At 39.3% G+C, this 14,533-nt stretch overlaps 1 protein-coding gene and 1 long non-coding RNA gene across 4 annotated transcripts in view; one reads left to right on the top strand and one right to left on the bottom strand.

The window, feature by feature from the left end:
- Positions 1-1,008: 1,008 nt before the first annotated feature.
- Positions 1,009-10,669, top strand: LOC117090472. 3 transcript variants are annotated; one of them, XR_004440025.1, is made up of 5 exons: positions 1,021-1,056; positions 5,995-6,050; positions 6,485-6,532; positions 8,123-8,176; positions 10,399-10,669. It is a non-coding gene; the product is annotated as an uncharacterized LOC117090472 (long non-coding RNA). The 3 variants fall into 3 exon arrangements; XR_004440023.1 differs by having other exon boundaries at positions 1,028-1,056; positions 5,995-6,076; XR_004440024.1 differs by lacking the exon at positions 5,995-6,050 and having other exon boundaries at positions 1,009-1,056.
- GUCY2C (guanylate cyclase 2C) overlaps positions 6,291-14,533 on the bottom strand; it is an 82,861-nt gene continuing 74,618 nt past the window's right edge. Inside the window, 4 exon segments of the mRNA XM_033222792.1 lie at positions 6,291-6,897; positions 8,480-8,556; positions 10,535-10,629; positions 13,072-13,170. Coding sequence (XP_033078683.1) covers positions 6,723-6,897; positions 8,480-8,556; positions 10,535-10,629; positions 13,072-13,170 — 446 coding nt within the window. The 3' untranslated portion in view covers positions 6,291-6,722.

Genomic DNA, 14,533 nt, shown 5'->3' with positions numbered 1-14,533 from the left:
AGTGTTTTCCCTGTGTTTTCTTCTAGTACTTTCATAATTTGGGGTTTTATGTTTAAGTCTTTAACCAACTTAGAGTTGATTTTTGTTTATGGTGAGACATGGGGTCTAGTTTCACTCTTTGGCATGTGGATGTATAGTTTTCCTACCCTCATTTATTGAAGAGATTGTCTTTTCTCCAAAGCATGTTCATGATGTTTTTGTTGAAAATCAGTTGAATGTAAAGACATGAATTTATTTCTGTGTTCTCCATTCTATTCTATTGGTCTATGTGTCTGTTTTTATACCAGTACCCTGTGGTTTTGGTTACTGCAATTTTATAGTACATTTTGAAATCAGGTAGTGAAATGCCTCCAGCTTTGTTCTTTCTGTTCAAAATTGCTTTGGCTTTCTGGGGTCTTTTGGATTTCCATATGGATTTTTTTTTCTATTTCTGTGAAGAATGCCATTAGTATTTTGATGAGAATTGCATTAAATCTTTACATTGTTTTGGGTAATATAAACATTTTCATAATTTTAATTCTTTGAATTCATGAACATGGAATCTTTTCCATTTGTTTGTGTCCTCTTCAGTTTCTTTAATCAGTGTTTTATAGGTTTTATTGTAGAGCTCATTTAACTCCTTTATTAAGTTTTTTCCTAGGTATTTTTTTTTCTTGGACCTATTGTAAGCAGAATTGCTCTCTTGATTTTTTTCCAGTTAGTTTGCTATTGAAATACAAAAATGTTACTGATTTTTCTATGTTGGTTTTGTATCCTGCAACTTTTCTAAATTTATTAGTTCTAGCAGTTTTTGGAGGAGTCTTTTAGGTTTTCTGTATATGCTTGTGTTGTCTACCAACAGGGAAAATTTGACTTCCTTCTTTCCAGTTTGGATGCCATCTATTTCTTTCTCTTGCATAACTGCTGTGGCTAGAACTTTCAATACTATGTTGAAATTATGAGGTAAATGTGGGTATCCTTGTCTTCCTTCAAATCTTACAGAAAAAGTTTTCAACTTTTCTTTGTTCACTATGATGTTAGCTGTGGGTTTGTCATTGTGGCCTTTATTGTGTTTAAGTATCTTTCCTCTATGTCCAATTTGTTGAGAATTTTTGTCATGAAGGCAGGCTGAATTTTATTAAAAGCTTTTTTAGCATCAATGAAAATGATTTTATGGTATTTATCCTTGATTTTTTACTTTGGTGTATCATCTTTATTAATTTGTGTATGTTGAACCATTCTTGCATCCCTGAGATGAATTCCACTTGATGGTGGTGAATGATCTTTTCAATATACTGTTGAATTTTATTTGCTAGTATATTGTTGAGGGTGTTTTTCATGTATATTCATCAGTGGTTTGGCTTGAAGTCCTTGTCTGGTTTTGGAATCAGAATAATGTTGGCCTTGGACAATGAGTTTGGAAGTATTCCCTTCTGCTTAACTTTTTGAAATAGTTTGAGTAGAATTGGTATTAGTTTTTCTTTAAATGTTGGTAGAATTAAGCAGTAAAGCCATTCGGTCCTGGACTTTTCTTTGATGGGAGAGTTTTTATTACTACATCAATCTTGTTACTTGTTATTGTTCTGTTCGGGTTTTCTATTTCTTTATGATTCAATTTTGAAAGGTTGTATGTGTTCAGAAATTTATACATTTCTTCTAGATTTTCTAATCTATTGTTATTTAGTTGTTCCTAGTCTGTTATGATTCTTTGTATTTCTGTGGTATCAGTTGCCATGTTTCCTTTATCATCTTTGATTTTATTCATTTGAGTCTTCTCTTAGTAAGTGTAGCTAAAGGCATGTTGTTTTGTTTATATTAAAAAAAATTTTTTTTGCTTTGTTGATCTTTTGTGTTGTTTTAAAAATCTCTATTTCATTTAATTCCATTGTATCCTTTTTTCTACTAATTTTGGGTTAAGTTTGTTCTTGTTTTTCTAGTTCTTGAGATCAAAGTCATCTTGCTTGACATTTTTCTTCTTTTTCAATGTGGGCATTTATTGCTATGAACTTCCTTCTTAGAACTGCTTTTGCTGTGTTCCGTAGATTTTTGTATGTTGTATTTCCATTTTCAGTTGTCTTAAGAAAAATGTCAATTTCCTTCTTAATTTTTTCCTTGACCTAATAGTAATTCAGGAGCATGTCGTTTAATTTCTGTGTATTTGTAGAGTTTCCAGCTTGCCCGTTTTTTTTTTTCTTTCTTTCTTCTTTTTTCTCACATGCCCATGCCCACTGTGTCAAATTCTCCTGTCATGGATTTCTAGTTTTATTCTATTGTGGTCAGAAATATAATTTTGGCCGGGTGCGGTGGCTCAAGCCTGTAATCCCAGCACTTTGGGAGGCCGAGACGGGCGGATCACAAGGTCAGGAGATCGAGACCATCCTGGCTAACATGGTGAAACCCCGTCTCTACTAAAAAATACAAAAAGCTAGCTGGGCGAGGTGGCGGGCGCCTGTAGTCCCAGCTACTCGGGAGGCTGAGGCAGGAGAATGGCGTAAACCCAGGAGGCGGAGCTTGCAGTGAGCTGAGATCCGGTCACTGCACTCCAGCCCGGGCGACAGAGCGAGACCCCGTCTCAAAAAAAATAAAAAAAATTAAAAAAAAAAGATACTTAATATAATTTTGACTATAAATTATTAAGACTTGTTTTACGCCCTCACATATTATCTGTCTGGACAAATGCTCCATGCACTTTTGAGAAAAATATTTATTTTGTAGTTGTTAGGTAGAATGTTCTGTAAAAGTCTGTTAGGTTCATTTGGCCTAAAGTACAGTTTAACCTCCATGTTTATTAATTTTCTGTCTGGATGATATGTCTATTGCTAAAAGTGGGGTGCTAAAGTCCCCTACTACTTTTATATTATAGACAATCTCTCCCTTCAGGTCTATTCATATTTGCTTTACATTTTACCTTAGTATTGGGTTCATGTATATTACAATTACTACATCCCCTGTTGTACTGACACCTTTATATTTATATAATAGCTTTCTTTATTGTTTGCATACTATTCTTGACCTGAGTCTATTTTATATGATATAAGTACAGCTACTCCTGATCTTTTTGGTTTCCATTTGCATGGAATATCTTTTCCCATTCCTTTGATTTCAGTCTGCACATATCTTCAGAGGTGTAGTTTCTTATAGACAGCATGTAGTTAGGTCCCGTTTTTCTTTAAAAAAATTCATTCAGCTACTTTTTTTTTTTTTTTTTTTTAGACAGAGTCTCACTCTGTTGCCCAGGCTGGAGTGCAGTGGCATGATCTTGGCTCACTGTAACCTCCACCTTCTGGGTTCAAGTGATTTTTGTGCCTCAGCCACCTGAATAGCTGGGATTACAGGTGTGTGCCACCATGCTGGCTAATTTTTGTATTTTTAGTAGAGATGGAGTTTCACCATGTTGGCCAGGCTGGTCTCAAACTCCTGGCCTCAAGTGATCCAACTGCCTCAGCCTCCCAAAGTACTGGGATTACAGGCGTTGAGCCACTGTACCTGCCCTACTCTATGTCTTTTAATTGGAGAATATAATCCATTTACATTCAAGGTTATTATTGATAGGAACATGTTTTCTGTTGTCATTAAGTGTTTTTTTTGCATTTTTCTGGTAATTTTTAAAATTTTCTTCCTCTCATACTGTCTTCCTCTGTGGTTAAGTAATTTTCTCTAGTAGTATGTTTTAATTCTGTGCTATTTATTGTCAGTGGCTCTATTATAGATTTCTTTCTTTGTGGTTACTATGAGGCTTACATAAAACATTTTATAGTTTAATAGGTTATTTTAAACTGAAAAGAACTTAGCTTTGATTGGAAAGAAAAGCAAAGCAACAAAACACACTATACTTTAACATCATTCCCCCTCCATGTTTTGACTTTTTGATGTTTTAGTTTACATCTCTTTATATTTCCTTTCAACCAATTGTTGTAGTTATTATCATCTTTAATAAGTTTTAGTCTTCATAAGTAAGATATTACCAGTTTATATACCATAATTACAGTATTATTCTGAATTTCTATTCTTACTTTTACCAGTGAGTTTTATACCTTCAGATGTCATCTTGTTACATGTTAACATCCTTCTCTTTCAGACTGCTGGACTCCCATTAGCATTTCTTGTATGACAAACCTCATGTTGATTAATTCCCTCAGGGTCTTTTTTTTTTTTCCCGGTCTGGGAATGTCTTTATCTGTTCCTCATGTTTGAAAGATAGCTTTGTTGGGTACAGTATTCTTAGCTGACAGTTTCTTTTTCTCAACACTTTGAATATATATCTCACTCTCTCCTAGTCTGCAAAGTTTCTGCTAAGAGATCTACTGCAAGCTATACTGGAGCTCTATTGAGTGTGCTTTTTTTCTCTTCCTGGTTTGAATATTCCTTCTTTATCTTTGATTTTTGATAATTTTATTATGATATGATTTGGGGAATTCCTCTTTGAATTTGACTGGTGACCTCTGAGCTTCCTGTACCTGAGTTCTATCATCTTTCTTCAGTTTGAAAATCTTTCAGCTATAATTTAAAAAATATGACCCTTTCCTTTCTCATCTTCTTCAGGAATTCTTGTTATATGAAGGTTAGTTTGCTTGATGGTATCCTATACTCCTTTTTAATTCTTCTTTTCTGATGGGTAATTTCATATGTCCTGTCTTCAAGCCTGTTGATTATTTCCACTGATTAAACATGCTATTGAGGCTTTATAATGAGCTTTTTCAGTTTAGCTATTATATCCTTTATGTCTAAGATTTCTATTTTTATGTATGTTTTTACATTTTTTTCCTTTGTCAATTTTCTCATTTTGTTCCTGGATTGTTTTTCAAATTTCATTTAATTTTTTTTTTTTTTTTTTTTTTGAGGCGGAGTCTCGCTCTGTCGCCCGGACTGGAGTGCAGTGGCCGGATCTCAGCTCACTGCAAGCTCTGTCTCCCAGGTTTACGCCATTCTCCTGCCTCAGCCTCCCGAGTAGCTGGGACTACAGGCACCCACCACCTCGCCCGGCTAGTTTTTGTATTTTTAGTAGAGATGGGGTTTCACCGTGTTAGCCAGGATGGTCTCGATCTCCTGACCTCGTGATCCGCCCGTCTCGGCCTCCCAAAGTGCTGGGATTACAGGCTTGAGCCACCGCGCCCGGCCTCAAATTTCATTTAATTTTTTAATCTATACTCTCTTGTGCTTCCCTGAACTCTTTAAGAAGATTTTTCTGAATTCTGTCAGACATGTTACAATCATTTGGGGTCTATTACTGGAGCTTTGTTGATTTCTTTTGATGGTATCATATTTCCCTGAGTTTTCACAATCCTTGTGTCTTTACATTGATGCCCACACATTTAAGGAGATGGTCACCTCTTCCAGCTTTTACAGTCATTCTTTGGTGGTGTTAGACCTTTAGTGCTTAATATTGTAACTTAGTCACTGGTATGCTGTTGCTTCCTGGTCTGGGGAAGCCTTAAGAGAGTGCTAGAATTTAAAGGTTGTTTAAAAGGAAAAAACCTTTTAGTTGTTTCCAAGTGAGAAGAAGATTCCACATTAGCACTGGGCTTTGTGGGAAATCTAACCAGGGATTCAGGCTTTCCTGTGGGTTTTGCCTCTAGTAAGACTGTTGCATCATCCAGTTTTCTCAATGTGGCATCTCTGCTGATTGGAGCAGAGCAGCTGCAAGGTCTGCATGTCAGTTTCAGCAATCAGCACCTCCGCTTTTCGTCCCCAGTTCACCTCTGGTGTTTCAGCCCACCTGGTACTCGCAGTGGTTCATGAGACAGGACCAGAGTGAGCTTCTTGTGAAGATGCTCAGACTGGTGGGGAGATCAAACTTCCATCTCCAATTTTCTCCTTTTACTTTGTAAACTGTGGGTCTAAGGAAATTATCTGTGAGTGGTGTTACAGCAGCTTGGGGTGGCGCAGTCTAAAATGAAGTGGGTATTATGATTCATAATTTACTGATGAACGATCAGGAGCTTGGAGACATGGATTACTTTATAGTTAGAAAAGTACGGTACAGGAACTTGACTTTTGCCTTGGTCCCATACTTAGATCACTGCCATCCACATTGTTAATTGGACAAGCTGAAGCAACACCTCTGTTTGAAGGTCAGAAACTCCCTCACGTGTAGCAGGTGATACTAACCTTCAACGTTCTCACCCTTGAGTAACAATGCTAGCTTTGCCATAATTCAATGTGAGTGAATGTAGTCAGTTTTTCAGTAAGCGCAAGATGATGTGACTGATGTATTCCAGGAAAATGGGCAAAATAGGTAGAAATGCATACACAGTCTTGGGAAACCTTTAGCTTTTATTCTTTCCTAATATATAGCATATTTTCTGCAAAAATTATGAGTTAAATATACTTTAATGAAGATAAGGTATTTAAAATATAATTATGACAATTTAAAAAATCTTATGAATACAGAAGGAAAAAGAGCCAGTAAACAAAAACAATAAAAACAAACAAACAAAAAATAAATGAAATAAGAATAAAATCTTCTCAAGTTCTAGATAGTCTATTCATTTCTTTTCTTTTCCAGGTGGAAGGTCCCTGGAACAACTGCTGGAATGAGGCTCCAGAGTGGAAGGTAGGTATTTCACTGAGAACACACATCTGATTCATGCAAGAAAGTCCATGTTCCAGACAGGGCAGCCAAGCCTAAGTACATTTCTGCTTCATTGAGGTCTCAGGAAAATGCAGGCTTTCAGGACACTTGAGGTCGCTGCCTCAGTGCAGCTGTATTTTAATTTGTGTGAGTCCTTACACCTCATTTAGGTTTAAAAATAGGTGCTCTCCTTGTCTGTGGTATTCAGTTGCAAGTATTCCAGAGTGCCTTTTTTATAGCTGGCTACTCGTCTGGGTTTTTGGCTTCTTATCCCTGCCGCCTGTCTTTTCTGTAAAGAGTTGGCAATCATGTCTGAAAATTCTGCTTGCAAACGCTGTTGATTCTCCCTGCAAACAGGGTGGGAAGAGAAAATAGAACTTCTCAGCAATTCATACCGAATATTCCTTAGCTCCAGAATAATCAGTTCAGCTACTCAGTTACTCTTTGAATGCCTATTCTGTGCTAGACACAGGAAATCCAAAGAATACAAAATGATCCCTGCCTTTGATGAGCTTAAAAAACTATTATCGCTGCTAGGAAATTAGACTTCAATTTCAAAGTGAAACAATATGCTGCTGGAATTGGGAGGCATGGTTGGGAGGATCTAGGTTTACATATGCCACTGCAGGAAGGGGAAAAGAAGCAGGGAGGATGCTCGGCCCCTGCCACACAACCCTGAAAACTCATTAGTCCCACACATACTTAACAGTGTGAGTCTTGTTTGGGGAAGGCTTAGAATGGTGGAGGGGGCCACGAGTTTAGAATGGACCTGGAACACTCCAAGTAAGGAGCTAGCTTTCTCATGCCCCAGGGAGGATTTGGGTTGTTTTGGCTTTTCTAGAAGCTTGCCATCTCTCTGGGTCTGCCATCTAGGCCTCTGCAAGACAGAGTTTCTCAACCATAGCAAAAGCCAAGGAAATGGCCATATGGTTGCAGTAACATGTATTGATAGGCAACCGGATGACAACTTGAGTCACCTTTAGGAGAACTGAAACCTGTCAGTTAACCCTGAAACTTTGTCTTCCTCATCTCAGGGAGAACACAGACTTCATGTTAAGACCCAGAACCACAGTCTTGGGGCTGGGGCAGGTCCTGTTTTCATGAGGCAACTCAACAGAAAGATGAAGACAGGAGTGGAATGCAGAGAGCCTCTTTGCTCCTAGTATGCTCCACTCCTGTGAGAACCAGACACGCATGAGGTGAACTCTAAAGTGTCTTCTGTTCTCCCAAGCAAGCCTGGAACACAATGCTAGCTTTGCCATGCTTTATTGCAGGGCAATACAGTCAGTTTTTCAGCAGGGACAAAATGATGACTGATACAGTCTAGGAAAGTGGGCAGAATAGGTAGAAGCTCCTACCCAGACTCAGGAAACTTTTAACTCATTCTTGTCTAATATATAGTATATTTTCTGCATAAACTATAAGTATACTTTAATGGAGATAAGGCATTTAAAACATAATTTTGACAGTTAAAAATATCACAAATACAGAGCCAGTAAACAAAATGAAACAAATGAAATAACAAAATCTCCTCAAGTTCTAAATAGTCTGTTCATTCCTCCTCTTTTCCAGGTGGAAGCTCCTTCTTGGGATAAAGGATCCAGAGCTTAAAAAAAAAAAAAAAAGGTAGTTTTGTATTGAGATGACACATCTGATTCATGGAAGCAAGGTCTATGTTCCAGACAGGGAAGCCAAGGCTAAATACTTTTCTGTTGTCATTGAGGTCTCAGGAAAATGCAGGCTTTCAGGATAATTCCCTTCTTGCAGTCTAAGAAGGGAGGTTTCTAAACCTTCTCATGTATGGTCCCTTCTTATGCAATATATGCCACTTGTAAGGCACTTGCCAACTTAAATTGGCTTTAAGTAGTGTAACTTACAAAGCCAAGATCTCTGATTTCCTCCCTGTCCCTGGCACACCCAGAAGCTTACACAGTAGGAGGGGTTGGCAGGTTGAATTTCTGGTCCTTCATCCCGGTCAGCCAGTAGGTAGTCTCATTTCCTCTTCCCTGGTAAGACAAAAGAGTTAGGTACCACGGAGGCCAATGAGTCAGTTCAGTTGTAGACCACTGTTCCCACAGTGATCTGTTTCTGTGACACGTTTCACTTCCGTATTTCTCATCAGTGCCAATATTTAAGCACATCACACATTCCTGTTACAATTTGCATTATCTCTAGACAGATTTTTATTTCCAAGTGCCTTTTTAAAAATAAGTTTCTCATTCAGCAGACATCCTTTTCTCAAAGTAGAGTTTTCTTTTTTTTCCCAAAAGACATTTTAAAATATCACTCTAGCAACATCACAAGAACTCTAACTTAAAAAAGAAGAAAATTCATCTGCAATTCTGCTACGTCAACAAATCCAACTGCTTGTCATTGTCCATATTTCCTTCTAGCCTTTTGTGCAATAAAGTTTTGTCACAAAACTTTGGTACAGTTTCCCTATCGTATTACAAACACATGTACATCACAATTAAGAACTCATTAAGTGGCATTTGTGGGGTCCATCTGGAGGCTATGGAATGTATGGAAATTTACTGGAATACTGGAAACTGTTTTTGCTAAAGCTGGTATTTGAAAAAGAGATACAAAATACATATTGTCCAAACACAGCCAGTGAATCATTATTTAAAAAATAATGTATCTGTAATATATATCAATATTTAAAAACCAGTGATTGATATATATATATATATATATGTAATTGTTATATATTATTAAACTCATTTAAAAAGAGAGTGGTTCATTGGCTGTGTTTGGACCATAGTAATCCATAAACCGGTTCTATTTTGGGGTAAATGTTCTTTGTAAAAAATGCATTTATGGAGGACTCAAAAAGCAAGTGTGATGTTAGGACACTTACATAAAAGGAGACTTTTCCAAGGTGCAATCAAAATATAAAGGCCAGAAGCATTATGGCTACTGGAGGCAGGTAACTTACAGTTAATAGTTGCTTTGCCAGTTGTGAAAAGATTGTAATAACTTTGGAAAAGCAGCCTGAGAAGCAACTGGAGACATCTGATGGCTTTGGAAGGCAGCTGTTTTAAATGTGAGGAACTGCATGAAGATGCTAGCGTAGTGATTCTCAAATATTAGTGTGGTCATCTTGTTAAAAATATAGATTCCTGATCTACACCCACAGAGAATCTTGCATAGCAGGCCTGGTGGAGTGTCCAGACATCTGTATTTTTTTTTTTTTTTTTTGAGACGGAGTCTCGCTCTGTCGCCCAGGCTGGAGTGCAGTGGCGGGGTCTCAGCTCACTGCAAGCTCCGCCTCCCGGGTTTACGCCATTCTCCTGCCTCAGCCTCCCGAGTAGCTGGGACTACAGGCACCCGCCACCTCGCCCGGCTAGTTTTTTGTATTTTTTAGTAGAGACAGGGTTTCACCGTGTTAGCCAGGATGGTCTCGAACTCCTGACCTCGTGATCTGCCCGTCTCGGCCTCCCAAAGTGCTGGGATTACAGGCTTGAGCCACCGCGCCCGGCCCAGACATCTGTATTTTAACAAACTTCCAGGTGAGGAAGAGGAGGAGAATGGGGCCACACCTTGTCATTCACTCCTTGTGATTCTAGAGTGTTGGAATAGTAAAGCAACTGGCAAGAGAGGTGACCTCAGATCATAGCAGCGTTGTGTAGTAAGAGTAGGGAAGTAAGTGGGGGGACAAGGGTTTTGATTTAAATTAAATAAGTCCTGGACCAGACAGTATGTAGCTCTTGTGTTTGGAGGAGGAACTGGAGAGAAAATCTGGATATGGCAGGGGAAATGGTGGCAGAGTTCAGAATGTCAAAAGGGCTCTTTGGAGTAGAGGAAAATTCTGAGTTCACATTTTTTGGTGGTCATTTCTCTTGCAGAAGTTGGAGGGTGCTCATTGTGACAAGTACAGAAAAGGATTAGCATGCTCCTCAGCTTTCCTGTCCAAGGCTCAAAGGAGGTGGCCCAAGCGTGTCTGAGAGCTTTTTCCATGTATTGTCTCTGTGGACTCCTTACCTTTAAGTACGTTTCTCCTCTCACTTCATACAGGAACTGGCACTCAGTTCTCTTCAGAATGGCTATGGTGGAGCCACTCACATGAATTCTCAAAGCTGGAAATGCAAAATAGATAAATAAAAATCTCAACCATTACATGGCCTATTTGTTTTCCATTGATTCATGATATCAACAATACCTGAGATAAGAATCCTAAATCAAGAAGAAACAATTGTGGCTATTTTAATGAAAGAACACTTAAAAATAACATCAGAGAGATAAGAAATGGTATAGTTTGGATATTTGTCCCCACCCTAATCTCATGTTGAATTTTAATCCCCAGTGCTGGAGCTCTGCCCCCCCACCAGGTGTCTGGGTCACAGGGATGGATCCCTCATGACTTGGTGCTGTCTTTGCGATAGTGAGTTGTCACAAGATCTGGTCATTTAAAAGTGTGTGGCACCCACCCCCTGCCACTCTCTCTCTTGCTGTTGCTTTCACCGTATGAAGTGCCTGCTCCGGCTTTGCCTTCTGCCAAGAGTGAAAGCTTCCTGAGGCCTCCTCAGAAGCAGATGCAGGCACTATTCGTACTGTACAGCCTGCAGAACCATAAGCCAATTAAACCTCTTTTCTTATAAATAACTCAGTCCCAGGTTTTTCTTTATAGCAGTGCAAGAATGGCCTCACACAAGAAATATAATTTCACATAGGAAGAAAGAAGGCCTGGCATCAGTTTTCAGGGCCCTCAGTGATGGGGATCCCAAGGTTTTGCTCCATAGATTCTCATTCCAGCTCAGAGTAGTAGCCTGAGGGATCTCGTTTTAGATTTGACTGGTAGTGCCAAGCTTGGGTGTTGGAGTTTGGCTTTGGGTGCCTGTGGAAAAGTTCTAGTAAATAGCTAAAGACTTGTGAGCAAGGTGAAGATTCGGGAGAGTCGTGAGGTCTTGATTTTCTCAAATTTCCTTCTTCCGGAACATTGTTATCCTTTGACAAAAGAAGTGGTGAGGGCACACCCATTCACAAGTCCATGATGTGTACCACCTTTCCCAGTATAGGAGCCTAATAGCAATACCACGAACAATAACAGCAGTAAGAATAATGACAATCCCAAATTGTATACCTACCATGTACCATGATTGCTGAACGCTTAACATGACATCATCCCAAATGATTTCAGAAACCCTCCTGGCAAGGTTGATATTCCATTTTCAATTTATATCTTTATCTTTCTGAGGGCTAGAAGGATCAGGTAGCTTTCTCCCCAACTTACACTTACAATGATTAACATAATTTCAATCGTAACCCAAGTGTGTCTGACCCCGACCTTATCCTTTTCCTTGACAGCATGATTTGCCAGGACAAACTAGTATCAGATTGTCAGTACACTACCAAAATACCATTCTGCCTCCTGTGGTTTTGTAAGCTCCAGCCATGTCTACCAATGCTTTTTTTCTCTCTTCTACGTATTTCTACTACTAGCACTGTCATCAATATTTATTGAACATCTACTTCATGCAGCACATTGTGCCTCTACCTTGCCAAACAAATGCAATATATTCCTTTGTATATAACAAATGCTTAGATTTTTCTTTACTAAAATCAATTCTCGGTTGGGCATGATGGCTCTTGCCTGTAATTCCAACACTTTGGGGGACCAAGGCAGGAGACTTCCTTGAGCCCAGGAGTCTGTGACCAGCCTAGACAACATAGGGAGACCACACCTCTACAGAAAAACTTAAAAATTTAGCTGTGCATGGTGGCATGCCTGTAGTCCCAGCTTCTCAGGAGGCTGAGGTGGGAGGATCACTAGAGCCGATGAGGTCAAGGATGCAGTGAGCTGTGATTGTGCCATGGCACCAAAGCCTAGGCGACAGAGTGAGATCCCATCTCAAACAAATACACAAAAATCGATTTCCAGAAAAATCGAATATGTTTTGGGAGGCCAAGGTGGAAGGATTGCTTGAGGTCAGGAGTTTGAGACCAGCCTGGGCAACATGGTGAGACCCAGTCTCTATTAAAAATTAGCTGGATGTGCTGGTATGTTCCCGTAATCCCAGCTACTTGGGAGGAGGAGGCCAGGAGTTCAAGTTTGCAGTGAGCTATGATCGTGTCACTGCACTCCAGCTTGGGTGACAGAATGAGAGCCTATCTCTAAACAACAGAAACAAAAAAGCAAAATAAGAGGGAAACAAGAATGTGAACCAGGGTGTATAGTTCTTACCTTGCCTACTGATTTTTATTTTAACTTTCATGATTCTATGGTAAATGCCGTGACTATTCTAAGTAGAATATCCCCGGATTCATTGTATATGAGCCAAAAATATAGAAGCAGTCTAAAACTGAGCAAAAGTGGAAGAATAAAATAATTATCAGTAAACAACAACAAAAGCAAATGTAGCAAAAGCTGGATTGACACAGGTTTGTGTTCAGCTAATGTGAAGAATTATTCTACATCTCACTGGCACTTTGTATCTCCTTATTGTGCCTTTTATCTCACAGTTGCCCTCTGCTGGAAGACAGAATATTTGTCCTCTGAGAAAAACAATCTCTCTTCTTACGGAGGCCAGTGGATTCCATCCTAGAGGCTGTGTTGACTGTATCTCCAAATAGACAATAACGAGGCATCTTGATTCCCACAACTCCAGCAGCGCAGGGACCTGAAACGAAGGACAGAAAGCAGGAAGTGGAGGCAATAGAAATTGCAGAGTAGAGTGAAGACAGGTAAGCCTCTCTGCATGGTCACAATCTGAATGCTTCCTGTCATGGAGAAGTGGCTGAGGATGTGAAATGTGAGCTGGGACTTTTGCTTTAAATGGATGAATCCAATGAAGCATCATTATTCAGTGCATGCGATCATAAAGTATTTTGCTCTCACAAAGAAAACAATATTTGCAGCAAATAGGAAGGCATCCAGAGATCCAGATCGCAAAGGTGATTTTAAATAGAAGGCTCTCAGGAAGGATGAAGATGAGCCCCACTGCTTGCTTACTATGCCAGACCACACAATCCTGAATTTCACACTGCTGGAGGGCACTGTAGACTTGAAGCTTCAATGGCTCAAGTTTGTTTTATTTTTATTTTAAGGTGGCATTTCTGGGATTGGTGCCATGACAATGGAAGACAGAAGACAAGACAAAGGCACAACCTTCCTTAAGCATTTCATGGACCAGGCAAATGCAGCTGGATGGGGAAGCCTGTGGCACAAGGAGGTTCTAACAAGTAGAACAAAAGCCCAGGCTAGACTATGCACTGTGGCGTATTAGGTAGGAAATAAGAGTTATTCAGTCAAGCATTTGCATAGAATGACTGAGTGCAAGGAGTTAACAATTTTAGAAGTTAAAGATTAGCTCAGAAACTGCAAAGCTGGGTTTTAAGCAATGCTTTGCAAAGATTCATCTAGATGACTTCTGAGTTCCTCTCTTACTATGTTTTTCTATAACACCTGTAACTCATCTCAAATCTTGACGTTCAAGTCTGTTGAATTAAACTAAGTTTGGCCTGAGGCTGCCTCTTAGGGGTCCCTACAAAACAAACTGCAACCTAGCTTGACACATAAACAAACTAAAAGCCTAACTAGGGTATACTTATGTTACAGATAGCTGAATCTCAGCCAGTCACAGTAGCTGAGCTTCAGCCAGTCACAGGCTGTCAACTGATCTGACCTTGACCAAATCAGGGAAACACAGAGCTGTGACCAATCAAGTTGCTTCTGTCCCTCACTTCTGTTTTCTGTCTATAAACACAGCCTGCCCACCTTGCCCATTGAAGCTCTCTGAACCTCTTCTGGTTCTAAGGGCCATCTGATTTGAAAATTGTTCTTTGCTCAGTCAAACTGTGTTAAATTTAATATGCATAAAGCTTTTCTTTTAACAAGGCTATGTAACTTTCATGGTCTTTGAAAGCGACTCCTGTACTCTGTACTACTGCAGTGGCAGGGAGGGGAGGGGGTATAAATAGTATAGAAATTTCACCAGCTGTTTTTTATTTTCCCTTGTAGATAATCTAATCCACTTAAGATAC

Source organism: Trachypithecus francoisi, unplaced genomic scaffold, assembly GCF_009764315.1.
Source record: "Trachypithecus francoisi isolate TF-2019V2 unplaced genomic scaffold, Tfra_2.0 Lachesis_group11, whole genome shotgun sequence".
In the NCBI taxonomy this organism is placed as follows: Eukaryota; Metazoa; Chordata; class Mammalia; order Primates; family Cercopithecidae; genus Trachypithecus; species Trachypithecus francoisi.
Note: the sequence above shows the minus strand (reverse complement) of the source record. Positions and strands in the feature narration are given on the sequence as shown.